At 38.7% G+C, this 15,305-nt stretch overlaps 1 protein-coding gene across 9 annotated transcripts in view; it reads right to left on the bottom strand.

Moving 5' to 3' along the window:
* Positions 1 to 15,305, bottom strand: part of LOC132384020 (gephyrin) — a 647,984-nt gene that overhangs the window by 540,696 nt on the left and 91,983 nt on the right. The window contains exon 1 of one of the 9 annotated variants that reach the window (XM_059955332.1): positions 11,230 to 11,270. The exons of the other annotated variants lie outside the window; for them this stretch is intronic. Coding sequence (XP_059811315.1) covers position 11,230 — 1 coding nt within the window. The 5' untranslated portion in view covers positions 11,231 to 11,270. Of the gene's footprint in view, positions 1 to 11,229; positions 11,271 to 15,305 lie in introns of those variants that run through there. 9 annotated transcript variants of the gene reach the window in all.

The raw sequence follows: 15,305 nt of genomic DNA, 5'->3' as shown, positions 1-15,305 counted from the left end.
ACATAAAAAGTGAAAAGAGATGTCATACTGCAGTTCTTTGAGGAAATTACAAGCAGGGTAGACAAAGGAGATGCAGTAGTCGTGGTGCACTTGGATTGTCAGAAGGCCTTTGACAAGGTGCCACACATGAGGCTGCTTAGCAAGGTAAGAGCACACGGAATTCCAGGTAAGCTACTAGTGTGGGTGGAGCATTGGCTGGTCGGCAAAAAGCAGAAATTGGGAATAAAGGGATCCTATTCTGGCTGGCTGCCAGTTAACAGTGGAGTTCCACAGGGGTCGGTGTTGGGACCGCTGCTTTTTATGATGTATGTCAATGATTTGGACTACACTATTAATGGATTTGGGGCTAAATTTGCCGATGATACAAAGATAGGTGGAGGAGTGGGTAGTGTTGAGGAAACAGAAAGCCTGCAGAGAGACTTAGATAGTTTAGGGGAACGGACAAAGAAGTGGCAAATGAAATACAATGTTGGAAAGTGTATGGTCATGCACTTTGGTGGAAGAAATAAACAGGCAGACTATTATTTAGATGGGGAGAGAATTCAAAATGCAGAGATGCAAAGGGTCTTGGAAGTTCTTGTGCAGGATACCCTAAAGGTTAACCTCCTGGTTGAGTTGGTGGTGAAGAAGGTGAATGCAATGTTGACATTCATTTCGAGAAGTATAGAACATAAGAGCAGGGATGTGATGTTGAGGCTCTAAAAGGCACTCATGAGATCACACTTCGAGTATTTTGTGCAGTTTTGGGCTCCTTATTTTAGAAAGGATATACTGACATTGGAGAGGGTTCAGAGAAGATACACAAGAGTGATTCCAGGAATGAAAGGGTTACCATATGAAGAACGTCTGGCAGCTCTTGGGATGCATTCCCTGAAGTTCAGGAGAATGAGGGGGGATGTCATAGAAACATTCTGAATGTTAAAAGGCCTGAGCAGATTAGATATGGCAAAGTTATTTCCCATGGTAGGGGATTCTAGGACAAGAGGGCAAGACTTCAGGATTGAAGGATGTCCATTTAGAACTGAGCTGAGGAGAAATTACTTTAGTCAGAGGATGGTAAATCTGTGGAATTTGTTACCATGAGTAGCTGTGAAGGCCAAGTCATTGGGTGTATTTAAGGCAGAGATAGACAGATAGATAGATCGATCCTTGATTAGCCAGGGCATCAAGGGGTATGACGTGAAGGCAATGGAGTGGGGATGACTGGAAGAATTGGATCAGCCCATGATTGAATGGCAGAGCAGACTCGATGTGCCAAATAGCCTACTTCTGCTCCTATACCTTACGCTCTTATGGTGTGACAACAGTTTGTATTACCTCAAGCTGTAAGGTCTCTTTTAAAATGTTTGCTAATCTCATGAATTCTGCATGAACATGTACAATCCTGACTTTTTAGACAGTGACAGAAGTTTTTCCATTAATCTCCCACTAAAATGGTACATGATAGTCAAATAACTTGACTAGTCATAGCTGGCATATTATTCTAGTAAGACTTGCAGAGAACTCACAATGCAAACTGATTACACTCTGAAAATTATTCCCCCATGCTTGGTCTACCATTACTATAACTATTAAAGCAACATCTGCGGAAGAGTCCTCTTAAAAAAAAGGGAAAGAAAATGAACGGTGGCATGGAGAGATGAAACATTTGCTCTACATATCGCATTCTTTAAACAACTTTCATGAGAGAAATTAAGAGTGGGAGAATCAGGTGAGAGAGTACTTGACAAAAGCAATTGCATTGGCAGAAAACATGATCGCGCCTGATAGTTGCGAGATGAGTGAAATTGTATGTCTACTACTTGTACCACTTCCCTTCAGGCATACATATATCTTGAAATGGTTAAGCAGTATTTTGGCTGAAGAAGAACCTCCCTTGCAGATTCATGAAGGGTCAGTCACTGCTGAATTATTGTAGACATCACTGGTTTAAAATGTTAGTTTTTCCATACATCTCCTGATCTGATCAATGCAGTAAGATGGCATTACTGTCGCCAGCAATGGTTAACATGCTGTCAGTGCAAAATCTCAACTAATGTAAACCTACCAACTGAAGCTGCTCTCTGAAATGTGTACTTTGTGCATAGGTCACAGTTCTTTAGGAAATATGCCACTCGGAAAAAAATACATACATGTTGTAGCAAGTCATTTGATCAAAGGTTCATTATGATTATTACTGTTGCATTATGGACAGTGTAACAGAATGTAGGTGTGGTGAACTACGTGTGCCTGTCTGGACACACCCTCTGCTGACTGCTCCTGTGGCTCCTCCCACAGACCCCTGTATAAAGGCGATCAGAGCCTGGGCCCGGCCTCTCAGTCTCCAGGATGTAGTATAGTGGTCACTCACTGCTGGTTCCTTCTTCCAGTCAATAAAAGCCGATATCGCTCGATGGCAGGAGGTCCTCCCTGAGGCACTCCACTCTATCCGCTCTCTGTTGTGTACGTCCACCAATGCCACCCCTCACGAATGCCTATTCTCTTTTCCCAGGAAGTCTGTCACTGGGACCACTCTACCAGTTTGGCTGACGTCCCTGGGGCCAGTGCTGCTCCGGAAACATGTGAGGAGTAATAAATACTCCCCACTGGTCGAGAGGGTTCACCTTCTACATGCGAACCCCCAGTATGCCTACGTGGTCTTACCTGATGGGCGGGAGGACACGGTCTCCGTCCGCGACCTGGCGCCCGCAGGTGCAGCAGACCACTACCCTGAACACTCTCCTGTAACTATGAACTCTGTACCCGAGGTGACACTGCGCTCACCAGGTCCTACACAGACTCCTCACGACACTCATACACTGGGCGTTTCGTACGCATATATACCAGGCGCCTCGCACATGCGTGAGGGACCACTGGCGCCTAGTGGGCTTCAACCAGCACAACCTCCGTCTCCTGTGTAATCACTGCCACCATCTGTGCAATCACAGCCGGTGCTACGTAGATCGCAGCAACAGATTCGACCACCTGATAGACTTAACCTGTAAGAAACTTCGCTACATGGGGACTCTTTTAAAACAAAGGGGGGGGGTGAATGTGGTGAACTACGTGTGCCTGTCTGGACATGCCCCCTGCTGACTGCTCCTGTGGCTCCTCCCACAGACCCCTGTATAAAGGCGATCAGAGCCTGGATCCAGCCTCTCAGTCTCCAGGATGTAGTATGGTGGTCACTCACTGCTGGTTCCTTCTTCCAGTCAATAAAAGCCGATATCTCGTCTTTACGTCTCAGAGTGAGTTATTGATAGTGCATCAGTAGGGGACTCTTATGTGTCATCTGATCTCTCTTGTAAGATTTTCAGTGTATTATGTTAATGAATGAAGTGTGGAGGATCATTTGATTTGCACTGAGGATGATGGTACAGCTGCTTGAGAAAAACATCCATGTGAAAATTACTAATGCTCTAGGCAAGCAAACCCTCCCTCCTTCACTATATTGAAAGATTAGTTGTTGGTGTCCTGGTAGCCTACTTCATCCTCCTGGAACAGACAGCAATCCAGTCATTACAGTATGAAAGTTCTCAGCAACCTCTAGTACTTACATGTACTAACATGCACACACCAGATGTTGCCGTCAGTGATACTCTGCTCCTTTACAAGGAAACTCAAAAAAAATCATTAAAAATATTGATCCTCAACGAATGTGATGTTCCTGCTTACAGAGATAATTACTGTTAAAATAAACTCTACAGCCCTGAAAAATATTTGTCAGTGGAGATTCTTTCCCTCAGAATAAGAAAAACTCCTACGATTTTATAATTTAAAAGGTAATTTTAAGATTATTTATCATATTTTGCTGTCACTATCACCATGTGTATTTCACATTCTTGACTTTCTATTAAATAAATTAGTTAAAAATCTGTGCTTTTGTACAGTCCTGCGGTTTGTTTTCATTAAAACATTTTTACCTGCTTAGTTGTTGACTTCATTTCCCTCCAACCCAAACCCCCTTCCAACCCGTTCCTCAGATCTACTAGGCGCATTTTTTTGTGTAGGGAAAATCCATATTATTGATTTTATTAAATGTCGACAGGTAACCTTCTTCAAAGTCAATAGCCTGAGATATACCTTGATTGTTGGCCAGAAATATGGACCCTTCAGGTCATCAATATTATCATTATTAAATCATTCAAACATTGTTTGCTCAGCTGCATTTTTAAATGACAGATTCAATCAGCAGTTTTATCAATATTGCAAAATATTCTTCTGTGATTTATTTGAATATGGCTGAGAAATAAATCACACCATAGTTTATTAGTTCTTCAAATCATGCTTCATGTCTCTTAGTACTACTGCGACCTAGAAATGTTATTTACAACAAGGGAGTGCATTGAGTAGCATAAGGGATGTTGGCTGACAGCTGAGTCTGCACATGGGCCAATCTACTGACACATAGCAGTATGTAGAAGCTCATCAGACCAGCATTGTCCAAGTTTCTGTATCCAATCCTCCATACAGGAGATTTGATTGCAGCTTGCTGGTCTGATTTACCAAAATTGGGTGGATTGGGTGGTGCGGGGTGGGGGTGCTCAGTAGACATTGTTGATGGTTGTAAAGTAATGGACAAGGGTGTATGGATCCCTGGTGGGAAGTGTATAGGCAGTTTGGTAAAATACTCTTGAAGTTGGCCTGATTGAAGTCACTGGCAATGATGAAGAGGCCCTTTGGGTATCCCATTTCAAGGCTTTTAAATTTTCAATAGAACACTAGAGGGTGGTTAATGTGCCTTTATTTAAAAATGCCTACAAGGTCAAGGCAGAAAGCTACCAGCTGACGAACCTAGTATCAGTGGTGAGAAACTTACTTTGGGAGGTAGGGCAGATACTAAGAGATAGGATCTATCTGCATTTGGAAAGGCATCAACCAATCAGGGATAGTCAGCATGGCCTTGCATATGGGTAATTTTATCTAATAAATTTGTTTGAATTTTTGAAATGGTGACCAAGAGCATTGACAAGGGCAATAAGTATATAATTCTCTGAAACAGGGTTGTGAAAAGGGTGCATGCCTTTATCAGTCAGGACTCTGAGTTCAAGAGTTGGGACAGCATGTTATAGCTGTCCATTGATGAGATTGCACTTAAGAGTTCTGGGTGCCATTCTGATCTGTATGCTATAGAAAGGATATGACTAAATCAGAAGCAGTGCAGAAAAGATACAATGCCTATAAAAAGTATTCATTCTCCCCCCCCCCCAGAAATTTTCAGGTTGTATTGTTTTACAACACTGAATTACAACAGATTTAATTTGACTTTTTTTGACACTGATCAACAGAAAAAGATCCTTTTGTGTCAAAGTGAAAATAAATCTCTTCATAGTGATCTAAATTAATTACAAATATAAAACACAAAATAGTTGATTTTATAAGTATACACCCCCTTTAATATGATACACTAAATCATCACTGGTGTAGCAAATTGGTTTTAGAAGTCACATAATTAAATGGAGATAAACTGGTGTGCAGTCAAGGTGTTTCAATTGACTGTAGTAAAAATACACCTGTATCTGGAAGGTCCAACTGCTGGTGAGTCAGTATCCTGGCAAAAACTACAGAACGAAGCCAAAAGAATACTCCAGGCAACTCCGCGAAAAGGTTATTGAAAAGCACAAGTCCGGAGATGGACACAAGAAAATTTCCAAGTCACTGAAAATCCCTTGGAGTACAGTTAAGTCAATCATCAAGAATTGGAAAGAATATGGCACAGCTGTAAATATGCTTAAAGCAGGCTGTCCTCAAATCTGAGTGACTATGCTAGAAAGGGACTGGTGAGGGAGGCCACCAAGAGACCTATGACAACTCTGGAGGAGATACAAGCTTCAGTGGCTGAGATGGGAGAGACTGCGCAGACAACAACTCTTGCTCAGGTACTTCACCAGTCACAGCTTTATGTAAGAGTGGCAAAGACAGAGCCACTGCTGAAAAAAACTCAAATGAAATTTCAGCTAGAGTTTGGCAGAGGCATGTAGGAGACCCTGAAGTTAGCTGGAAGAAGGTTCTATCGTTTGATGAAACCAAAATTGAGCTTTATGGCCATTAGACTAAACGCAAAGGGTCTCGGCCCGAAACGCTGACTGTTTGTTTCCATGGATGTTGCCTGACCTGCTGAGTTCCTCCAGCTTGTTGTACGTGTGAGAATAAACGCTATGTTTGGCATGAGCCAAACACCACATATCACCAAAAACACACCATCCCTACAGTGAAGCAGTGGTGGCTGCATCATGCTGTGGGGATGCTTCACTGCAGCGGCTTGTAAATGTAGGCTGTAAAATGAATGCAGCAAAATACAAGGAAAACCTGATGCAGTCTGGACAAGAACAGCAAATTGGGAGATTTGTTTTCCAGCAAGGCAATGACCCCAAGCATAAAGCCAAAGCTACACAGGAATGGCTTAAAAACAACAAAATTAATCTCCTGGAGTCGCCAAGTCAGAGTCCAGACCTCAAACCAATTGAGAATTTGTGGCTGGATTTGAAAGGGTCTGTTCACTCACAATCTCCATGCAATCTGACAGAGCTTGAGCAGTTTGGTAAAGAAGAATGGGGAAAATCTGCACTGTCCAGATGTGCAAAGTGTATAGAGACTTATCCACACAGACTCAAGGCTGTAATTGCTGCCAAAGGTGCATCTACTAAATACTGACTTGAAGGAAATGAGTAATTATGCAATCACTTACTTTGCATTTAATAATTGTAATAAATTTAGACCAATTTGTATAAACTTGTTTTCACTTTGACACGATAATATAGCCTTTTCCGTTGATCAGTGCCAAACAAGCCAAATTAAATCCACTGTGACTCAATGTTGTAAAACAATAAAACATGAATACTTCCAAGGGGGTTGAATACTTTTTATGGGCACTGTAAATAATAAGCATGTTTCAGGTCTGCAGGGCTTCAGTTATAATAGATTGGATCAACTAGGATTATTTTCCCTGGAGTGGAGGAGGTTGAGTGATGACCAAACAGAGGCTTATAAAATCATGAGCAGCATAGATATAACACAGACATAGTTTTTTTTATTTCCATGGCAGGTGAATCTAAAACTAGAGTGTATGGGTTTAAAGTGAAAGGGGACCTGAGGGAGTGGGTAAATGAAATGAACTGCCAGAGGAAGTGGTGGAGGTGGTAAAAATTAGAACATTTGAAAAACATTTGGGCAGGTACATGGATAGGAACAGTTTAGAGGGATATGGGCAAGATGCAGGAAAATTGATGAGAGACTAGCTCAGTTAGGCATCTTGTTGGCATAGACAAGTTGGGCTAAAGAGACAGTTTCCTGCTGTAGAAATCTATGACTCTAGAACAAATCAATTATGCAGTTAACTTAAGGATTTCAAAGTACACATTGTTACCATATACAACCCTGAGATTTGTTTCTCACAGGCATACTCAGTAAATCCAATAGCCATAATAAAATCAGTGAAAGACCACACCCAACATGGTGGACAGCCTGTGTGCAAACAGCACAAACACAAAAAAAGGGAATACTAAATAAATAATAAATATCAAGAACATGACATGAAGAGTCCTTGAAAGTAAGTCCATAGGTTGTGCAAACAGTTCAGTGATGGGGCAAGTGAAAGTGAGTGAAGTTATCCTCACTGGTTCAAGGGCCTGACAGTTGAGGGGTAACAGCTGTTCCTGAATCTGGCGGTGAGAATCCTATAGTTCCTATATCTTCTTCCTGATGGCAGCAGTGAGAAGAGAGCATGGCCTAGTTGGTGCGGGCCCCTGACGATGGATGCTGCTTTCCTGTGATAATGTGCTGTTTAGATGTGCTCGATGGTGGAGAGGGCTTTAACCATGATGTACTGGGCCAAATCCATTACTTTTTGTAGTCATTAGTGTTTCCAAACCAGGATGTGATGCAGCTAGTTAATATACTCTGCACCACACATCTATGAAAGTTTACAAGATTTAATATTTTCTGTACAATAATGCAAGAAAACACCAGCATTTCTTAAAATGTAAAAGATGCTTTGTGGGTGAAATTACATGCTCATTCCCAAATGCAATTCACAATTTCATTATAATTAATACCTCACCCACTTCAGCATCAGCACAGAATCGTATATTGGACAATTATTTCAAGGAAAGAACAATAGTGTTAGAAGGAGGAATTATTTTGTTACTGCCATTCTACATTAAGACTTCTGAGTGATAGTCAGCAAATACAGTATAAGAATAGCACTCACCACACAAACCCACTCAAAACTGAAATCATTTAGATTGTAGATAGATCAGAAAAACAACTTCAAGGTGAGGATTTAATATCTGGGAGCACACAGCAGTCATGAACAGTTTGAGCTTTGGTTTTATAGTTCAAAATATCCCAACTTCCACAACAGTAATTCCTTTCTTGCAATTAATTGCACATATCCAGTATGATAGTGGAGATATTGTATTTTTAATATTTTCAGGGCTTTAGAAATATATTAAAATATAATACCACATATTTATATGACTTAATATAATCTTCCTTCCAAGTTGAGAATCTTCCAAGTTATCTATTGGTTTTGATCAGAACACAGCGTTTTAACACATTTTTCTCATACATTATAAAACAGTCTGATTTCAAGCACTGCAACCTTCAGCTCTCCCTGAAGCAAGAAGACATTTATTAAAATACAATGACGCATCACGTAACACTCTTCCTCCCATGTTCTCTGATGGCTGTTGACTATGAATAATTCACAAAATAGCAGATGAATATACATAAGAAAATTAACTAGATATTTTATTTTCTTCTTTCTAGAGGTCAGGAAGGTCAAAATTTATCTATAATTTATAGTCCAACAATGAGCACAGCTACTGCAACAAAAAAATTAGTAAAAAAACAGTTTCTGCATAATCAACTACATAAAAATAACTGCAGATTTTCTTGCAGAAACAAACCATTTCTGCAATTGCACAGTTACAGCTCAAAACATCTGTAATAGATTCAGAGAGTTCCTTTTAATACAAATTAATTCCTGCTTCTTGGGGGCAGCTGTTAAATTTAAAGGGTGTTGAAAGCTGATGTCTCATTACACAGGCAAACCTACTTTTAAACTATTCTGAATCATTAATTTAATTATGCTACCCAAGGGATTTTGATTCAGTGGTACCATCATCATCACGAAGGCCCCACCACAGACCTGGTGGCAGTAATTGACCAGGCACTGAAATATTTTTGTTGCAAAAGTAGGTCAGAGTCTAGTTATCATGCATTGAATTATTCTTCTCCTGACTCCCAGAGATTTTCTATCAATCATAGAGCACTTCAGACATGTGAAGACTCCACTTGCCTGAGTGAGTGCATTAGTGGTAATCCCTATTAAGCGTGATGCCATCTGAGATAAGAACACTACTTCATTGGCAACAAAATTCACCATCATAAACATTCACTACTTCCACAATAGTCAAACCATGTTTTCAATGAGTACTAGCTACAAAATACACTACCAAAGCTCTGCTGATAGCACCTCTAAATTTTGTAACTTCTCCTAAACAAAGCAACAACTAGCATTCTATAACCTATAAATTCCTGGAAACATATCACTTTTCCTCCACTGTTGTTGTGTTTGAATTCTGAAACTTTCTACTCAAGACCTGTAGTAACCAACTTCAACTGGACTCAGCTTTTCAAGGAAATGCATCATGCCAACTTCCTTACAAAGGCTATTTAGCAGAGACAATAATTGCTTCACCAGTATGCCCACAGCCAATAGAATATTAGCAAGATAATTATCATTCTTAGAAAGATTGCTTGGTAATAAAAAATTAACTCAACAGAAAACAACTTGTATTTCTATATCATCTCACCACAGTAGAGAAATATCCCGAGGCCCTTTTAACAGTCAGATAATTAAATGAAACAAAAAAAGACAAAGACATCAGACCTATGACCAAAAACATAGTCAAAGATAGAGGTATTAAAAAGCATCTTCTTAAGGGAATCGTGGACTTGGGAGGACATTCAGCCCATTATGTGTATGTCAGTAATTTACCAGTTATTCAATTTCCAACATCTGGATCTAGCACTTCAAGTACGCATTTAACTATTTTTAAATGTGAGAAGGATTCCTAGTTTTACCATACTTTCAGGCAGGGAGGTCCAGACTATAGCATCCTCTTAGAGAAAAAAATCAATCCTCATTTCCTCTCTGATTCTTCCACCAATCATTTTAAAACTATGCCTTTTAGTTTTTGACATCAATGCTTAGGGAAACAGATCTTTAAAATTTACATTATCAGGAAATCATATGACCATAGCATACAGAATTATGCATTTGGCCCATCAAGCCATTACATTGGAGCAGTTCTAATCACTCAACCTCAGAAGTCCAGGTCCAGTGAGTAGATGTCACAACTGAGTCTTCCCTGGTTGCTGTGGATGACTATGAATTCTGTGCCTCATCGTGCGATTCACTCTCCACATAGCATTACAGAAATGCCTTCCTGGCTGTTGGATCTCACTATAGATCTCATCTGCCCAGTCTGCCAGATCTGACTTTGCATACTAGCATAGGCATATCCTTACCTCATCAGGATATAAGACCCCTCCCTTCAGCTACCCTCATCTGTCGAAGCATGCAAACAGCTACTTGGGACGACAGGTGAGAACTGAATGTCCAGTGGGAACCAAAGGTAACATTCAAGATGATTGACGATACCTTTAAATTCTTCGCAGTTCCTAACCTTTTGAAGAAGCGAGTTTCTTTAATTTTCACTCCTGGCATGCCCAAATCTGAATGCTTGAAACCACAGTGAACAAGACAGTTCTGTATTGCCTTATTGCTTATTTCTTGCTAACCATTAGTGGCAAAAATCACTGTTTTTTGTACAAAAACACACGTGATTGATGCTATTTAAAAACTCTTCACTCAAAGCATGGTATAGTTTCTAATGGCCACACAACATGCATGCGTTTGATGTTAGAAAATTTCAGCAACAGTCTCTTGCCCCAATTAAGTGGCCTATTGTCCCAAATAAATGAAGATAATCCTGGCTATTTCCTCAATTTGTTTTTGCTCTTTAACAGTTGTCCCAAATAAGTGGCTGTTCTGATTAACAGATGGCCCAATTAACTGGAGTCCATGGTATATTTTAAAAATTATTAAACATCCTTATAAGGCCCTCTACAGTTAAGTCTATGTCAATGATATACAAATGTATTGTCACCAAAAGCACAAGTTAAATCTCATCAACCCTTGATCATAAGGATTTCAAGCTTTTAAAATTCCTTGGTTTATACTTGCTGTTTCTGCAGGATCTCCGACATAATTGAAATAAGCACAGAAGTTTCAAGTAAAGTTATTAACTATCAAATTGATCTTCATGGTAGATTCACTGACAGCATCAACCACAAATGAATTATTAACTTCTCAGTTTTAGATAATCATATTAAGGAAAGTTAGTCACAAAGAACAATTCAATGGTGGGAGGAAACTGAATCAACATGCAGATTGGATATTATGTCATAACTGCTTTAAAACCTATGTTTCCACCAATGATGATCAGTGACCTTTTAAGTTTTTCAGGGAATTAGCTTAATACTTTCAGTAATCTCTGCTTATAATAAAAAATGAAGAGATTTTACCAGAATCTTATATGGCTTCAGCAGCACACCCTCATAACTATTCTAAAGAGCATGAGTACAGGTTATCTAAACTTTTCTCATATCCATTACTTTCCTGAGCTGCCAACATTCTTTTGTTTTCATCTCCATAAATCTCCTCTGCACCCTCTTCATTACAATTATATCTATCCTGAAAGTGAGGACCAGAGCTGAATACAATTCTCCAGCTACAGATAATTAAAACAATTTTGAGCTGGTGTTAAGATGATGTTTATAGTGAAACTGCTTTTACTATGACTGATAAATTTCAGCATAAATGTCAACTTCACTGAGAAGTTGCTCCAAATATATATCATGTGATCGATGTTTTTTACAATCTGGTCATATACCATTTTTTCTGGTGGAGTCAAGTCATACAGTAAAAACAGGCCGATAAGGGCCTTTGTCTTAAGTAAGTTCTGTGCAAGGCCTATTTTCTTGTGTGTTTTGGTAAATGGATCACCAATGATTTGAAACTCAGCCTCAGAGTATACACATAAGTGAACATCAACTGCACATTGCAGTTCAATAGTTACGGTTGGAGTCAGAGGTTGAATGATTTCCAATTTGTTCTGTAGATTAGCTCCACTCCAGCAGAAAGTTGGTTGGAGCAAGAAATACTGAGAAAGGGGTTGGAATAGCAAAGGAATCTAAGAAGACTGAAGACTAAGTTCTAATGATGGAATTTAATGCATATATTGAAAAATGCACAAATGCCTATCCACCCTCACACCACAATTTATTTCTGGTACACATACTAATCAGCCTTCTATTCCTTCATTCTTTAAAATATAAATATAAGGTTACCACCAAAATTAATTGTGGAAATCTTGGGCGCACTTTACAGTTAAAGTGAGAATGCATAGAAGATAAACTGGAAGAGGAATAAACTTCCATGAATAAAACTACAAGTCAACCAATAACCAAGCATTAAAAATAACATTTGGTTTTGCAGAATATCTGTACTATTTTCTTCTGAAGAAATATTACCACTCAAGTCACAAGACAAAGGACTGCTTTAATTTATGGATTATTTTTGAGGGTGAGAATGAGTAACAGTTTTTGTATTCAGCAAAACGACTGGGGATGGTTATCTTTCTTTCTTAGCATCCATGTACCCAATGATGAAATAAGTTGGAACAACGATCCAAAACAGGATTGAACATTATGTTCCAACCATCCTCCTCCCCACCCCACTAAAATAGCTTAATCTCTATTTCTTGCCAAAAGTGTATTGCTTCACCTTCTTCCCAACCAGCTATCTGTTTATGATTACTGAGTTTATTAGAAAATACATTCACATATGACACACTCTTGGAGTTTCATCTAACAAATACAGAATGTTGCAAAGTATTTACCCGACTTATATAAAATGCCTATATACCGCACTTGCCCTTTTTACTTGCTTAAATTAGTTTGAGCTGCAGCAAAAAAAATCCATAAAGTCAACATTATTTATACAGAACACCACACATTTCTAGAATATATTTCGTGGAACAAATGTCTCTTGTCAAACAAATGTTGAACAAATGTCAAATGTACCCGATTATTTGCACACACAAACTGCCTCCATACCTCATCTCAAATTATTTTGATTTATATGCATGAGGTTACAAAGAATAACTGACCAGCCTGTTTTCGAATCTCAGAATAACCTTCCAGCAAACAAATAAAGCCCCTGTATGTAGATCTATGCTCCAAATACAAAATTACCGCATTTTGATTTTTGTGCCATTTAATTTTCCATTAACAATATCAGATTTTATGGATCAATTGTTTAGAAAGTAAACAAGCTATCTTTAGAAATCAAAAATGATTCTTAACAAAGCTCATCCTGGAGAACGAAAACAACAACAGGTTGATCGTTAACCTGTATTGATTAACTAGGTTTAGGTTTATGGCCAATGGACATTACTCAAGGCACATTGTGACATTAATAAAGTAATCACAAATAACCAGTACTGAATAGCAATCTAAGTGTCCAGAACTAGCTACAACACAGCATAGGTCGATTTATATGTTGAAATTACACAACTACACAACAATCTATTAAAGGGCAGTAAGTGCTCAGATGACCCCATGACTTTTAATGAAGAACAACTGAAAGAATTTCAAACTTTAAAGGTGACATTGTGTACTGCACCTGTATTGAGAATCCCTGATACATGTAAACCATTTACCCTGTATATCAATGAGAAACATGACTTCATGACAGCAGTTTCTTAACTAAAGAACGTGGAGACCTACAACGTTTTTACTCTGTGAAATTAGATAATGTAGCACTACAATGGGGTTCATAATAATGAGCAGTGCAGGCAACCTACGCGGCAGTCGCGGCAGTTTCTGTCATCATGCTTGATCAAGTTTTAAATATTTGATGTCCACACTCAGTACATACTTTACTGACCTTGATTAAGGCCCTCAATTAACAGATGGTTGGTGGTTCAAGTAGTCTACTGTATTAGAGTATTTAATATCATCATTCAGAAAGCAAGTCCAAAGAATCCAACTACACTGTTACTAATGGACATGGAAGACTTTACTAACCATGACTGTGAAAGGATAATAACATGCTATGAAGATGCAAATCATTACAAGGAAACACCTCCATTGAATACAGATTTGATTCTCTACACTGATGGCGCCTCAACAATTGAAGGAGGAATCTGATTGCCTGGATGGGCTGTTGTTTCTGAAAGTGTAGTACTGGCATCAGGAAGCATGGCTCCTGGTACCTCTGTGCAACAGGGAGAGCCGAAAGTCCTGAGTGAAGACTGTAAGATGGCAGAAGGAAGATCAGCTAATATCTACACTAATTCTCAGTATGCTTGTGGAGTTCTTCATGACTTTAGAAACGTATGGAGACAAAGCACATTTCTTATAGCTGTAGAAATCCCAATCAAGAATGGCCAACCAATACATGAACTCATGAATGTTAAACAGTTGAATTCAAAAATGGCTATATTAAAAAGGGTCATTACATCTTCCCCCTCAACTCCCGCACTCCAGCAAAATTTACACTTCAACGTTGAAAAGTGAAAAGTTGTAATTTACCAAGAGGAAGCCTTCTGCATTCAAATCTTTCAGGCTTCTTCCCATTTCCAAGATTAATAATTCACCTAAATAACAGGAGTCTAAAATAAAGCTTGGTAACTATTCTATTTAAGCCAAAGAAGATAACTTCACTATTGGCATGCACTGAAGCACTGCTATTAAATTTAACCATTTGATATTTTTCACATATTGAAGCCATTAAAAATTCTATCATTGACATTTGTGTAACAATTTATAGAATAGATAAGTGCAAGAAAAGGACATTTCAAGTACATTTCCCAGCATTAAATGGAACACAATTATTACTTCACTCAATCACAGAAAAAAATGTAAGCGCAATTATTTGCTGTCCAGGATGGAGTGAACATTCTGCATGTCTGAAATTTCTCAATTATTAAACTCATGATAAATATGCACTGCTTCATAACATTGAAATTAAATATGGAATGGCAAATATTTTAAGAATTTTATGAAGATCTATCTTTTAAAGTGCAGTCCCGTTACAGACTTAAAAAATTAGTGAACTGAGAACATGCTAAGGATGTTCCCTTAAAGTTAGACTGTGTGTTATTGCTAAGGCAAACTGATGCACTATTATCTTTCTATCATAATTATCTAATGTTCTCAGTATTTCTTTACTTGCACAATTTGTCTTCTTT

This window comes from Hypanus sabinus, chromosome 2 (assembly GCF_030144855.1).
Source record: "Hypanus sabinus isolate sHypSab1 chromosome 2, sHypSab1.hap1, whole genome shotgun sequence".
NCBI classification, from domain to species: domain Eukaryota; kingdom Metazoa; phylum Chordata; class Chondrichthyes; order Myliobatiformes; family Dasyatidae; genus Hypanus; species Hypanus sabinus.
Note: the sequence above shows the minus strand (reverse complement) of the source record. Positions and strands in the feature narration are given on the sequence as shown.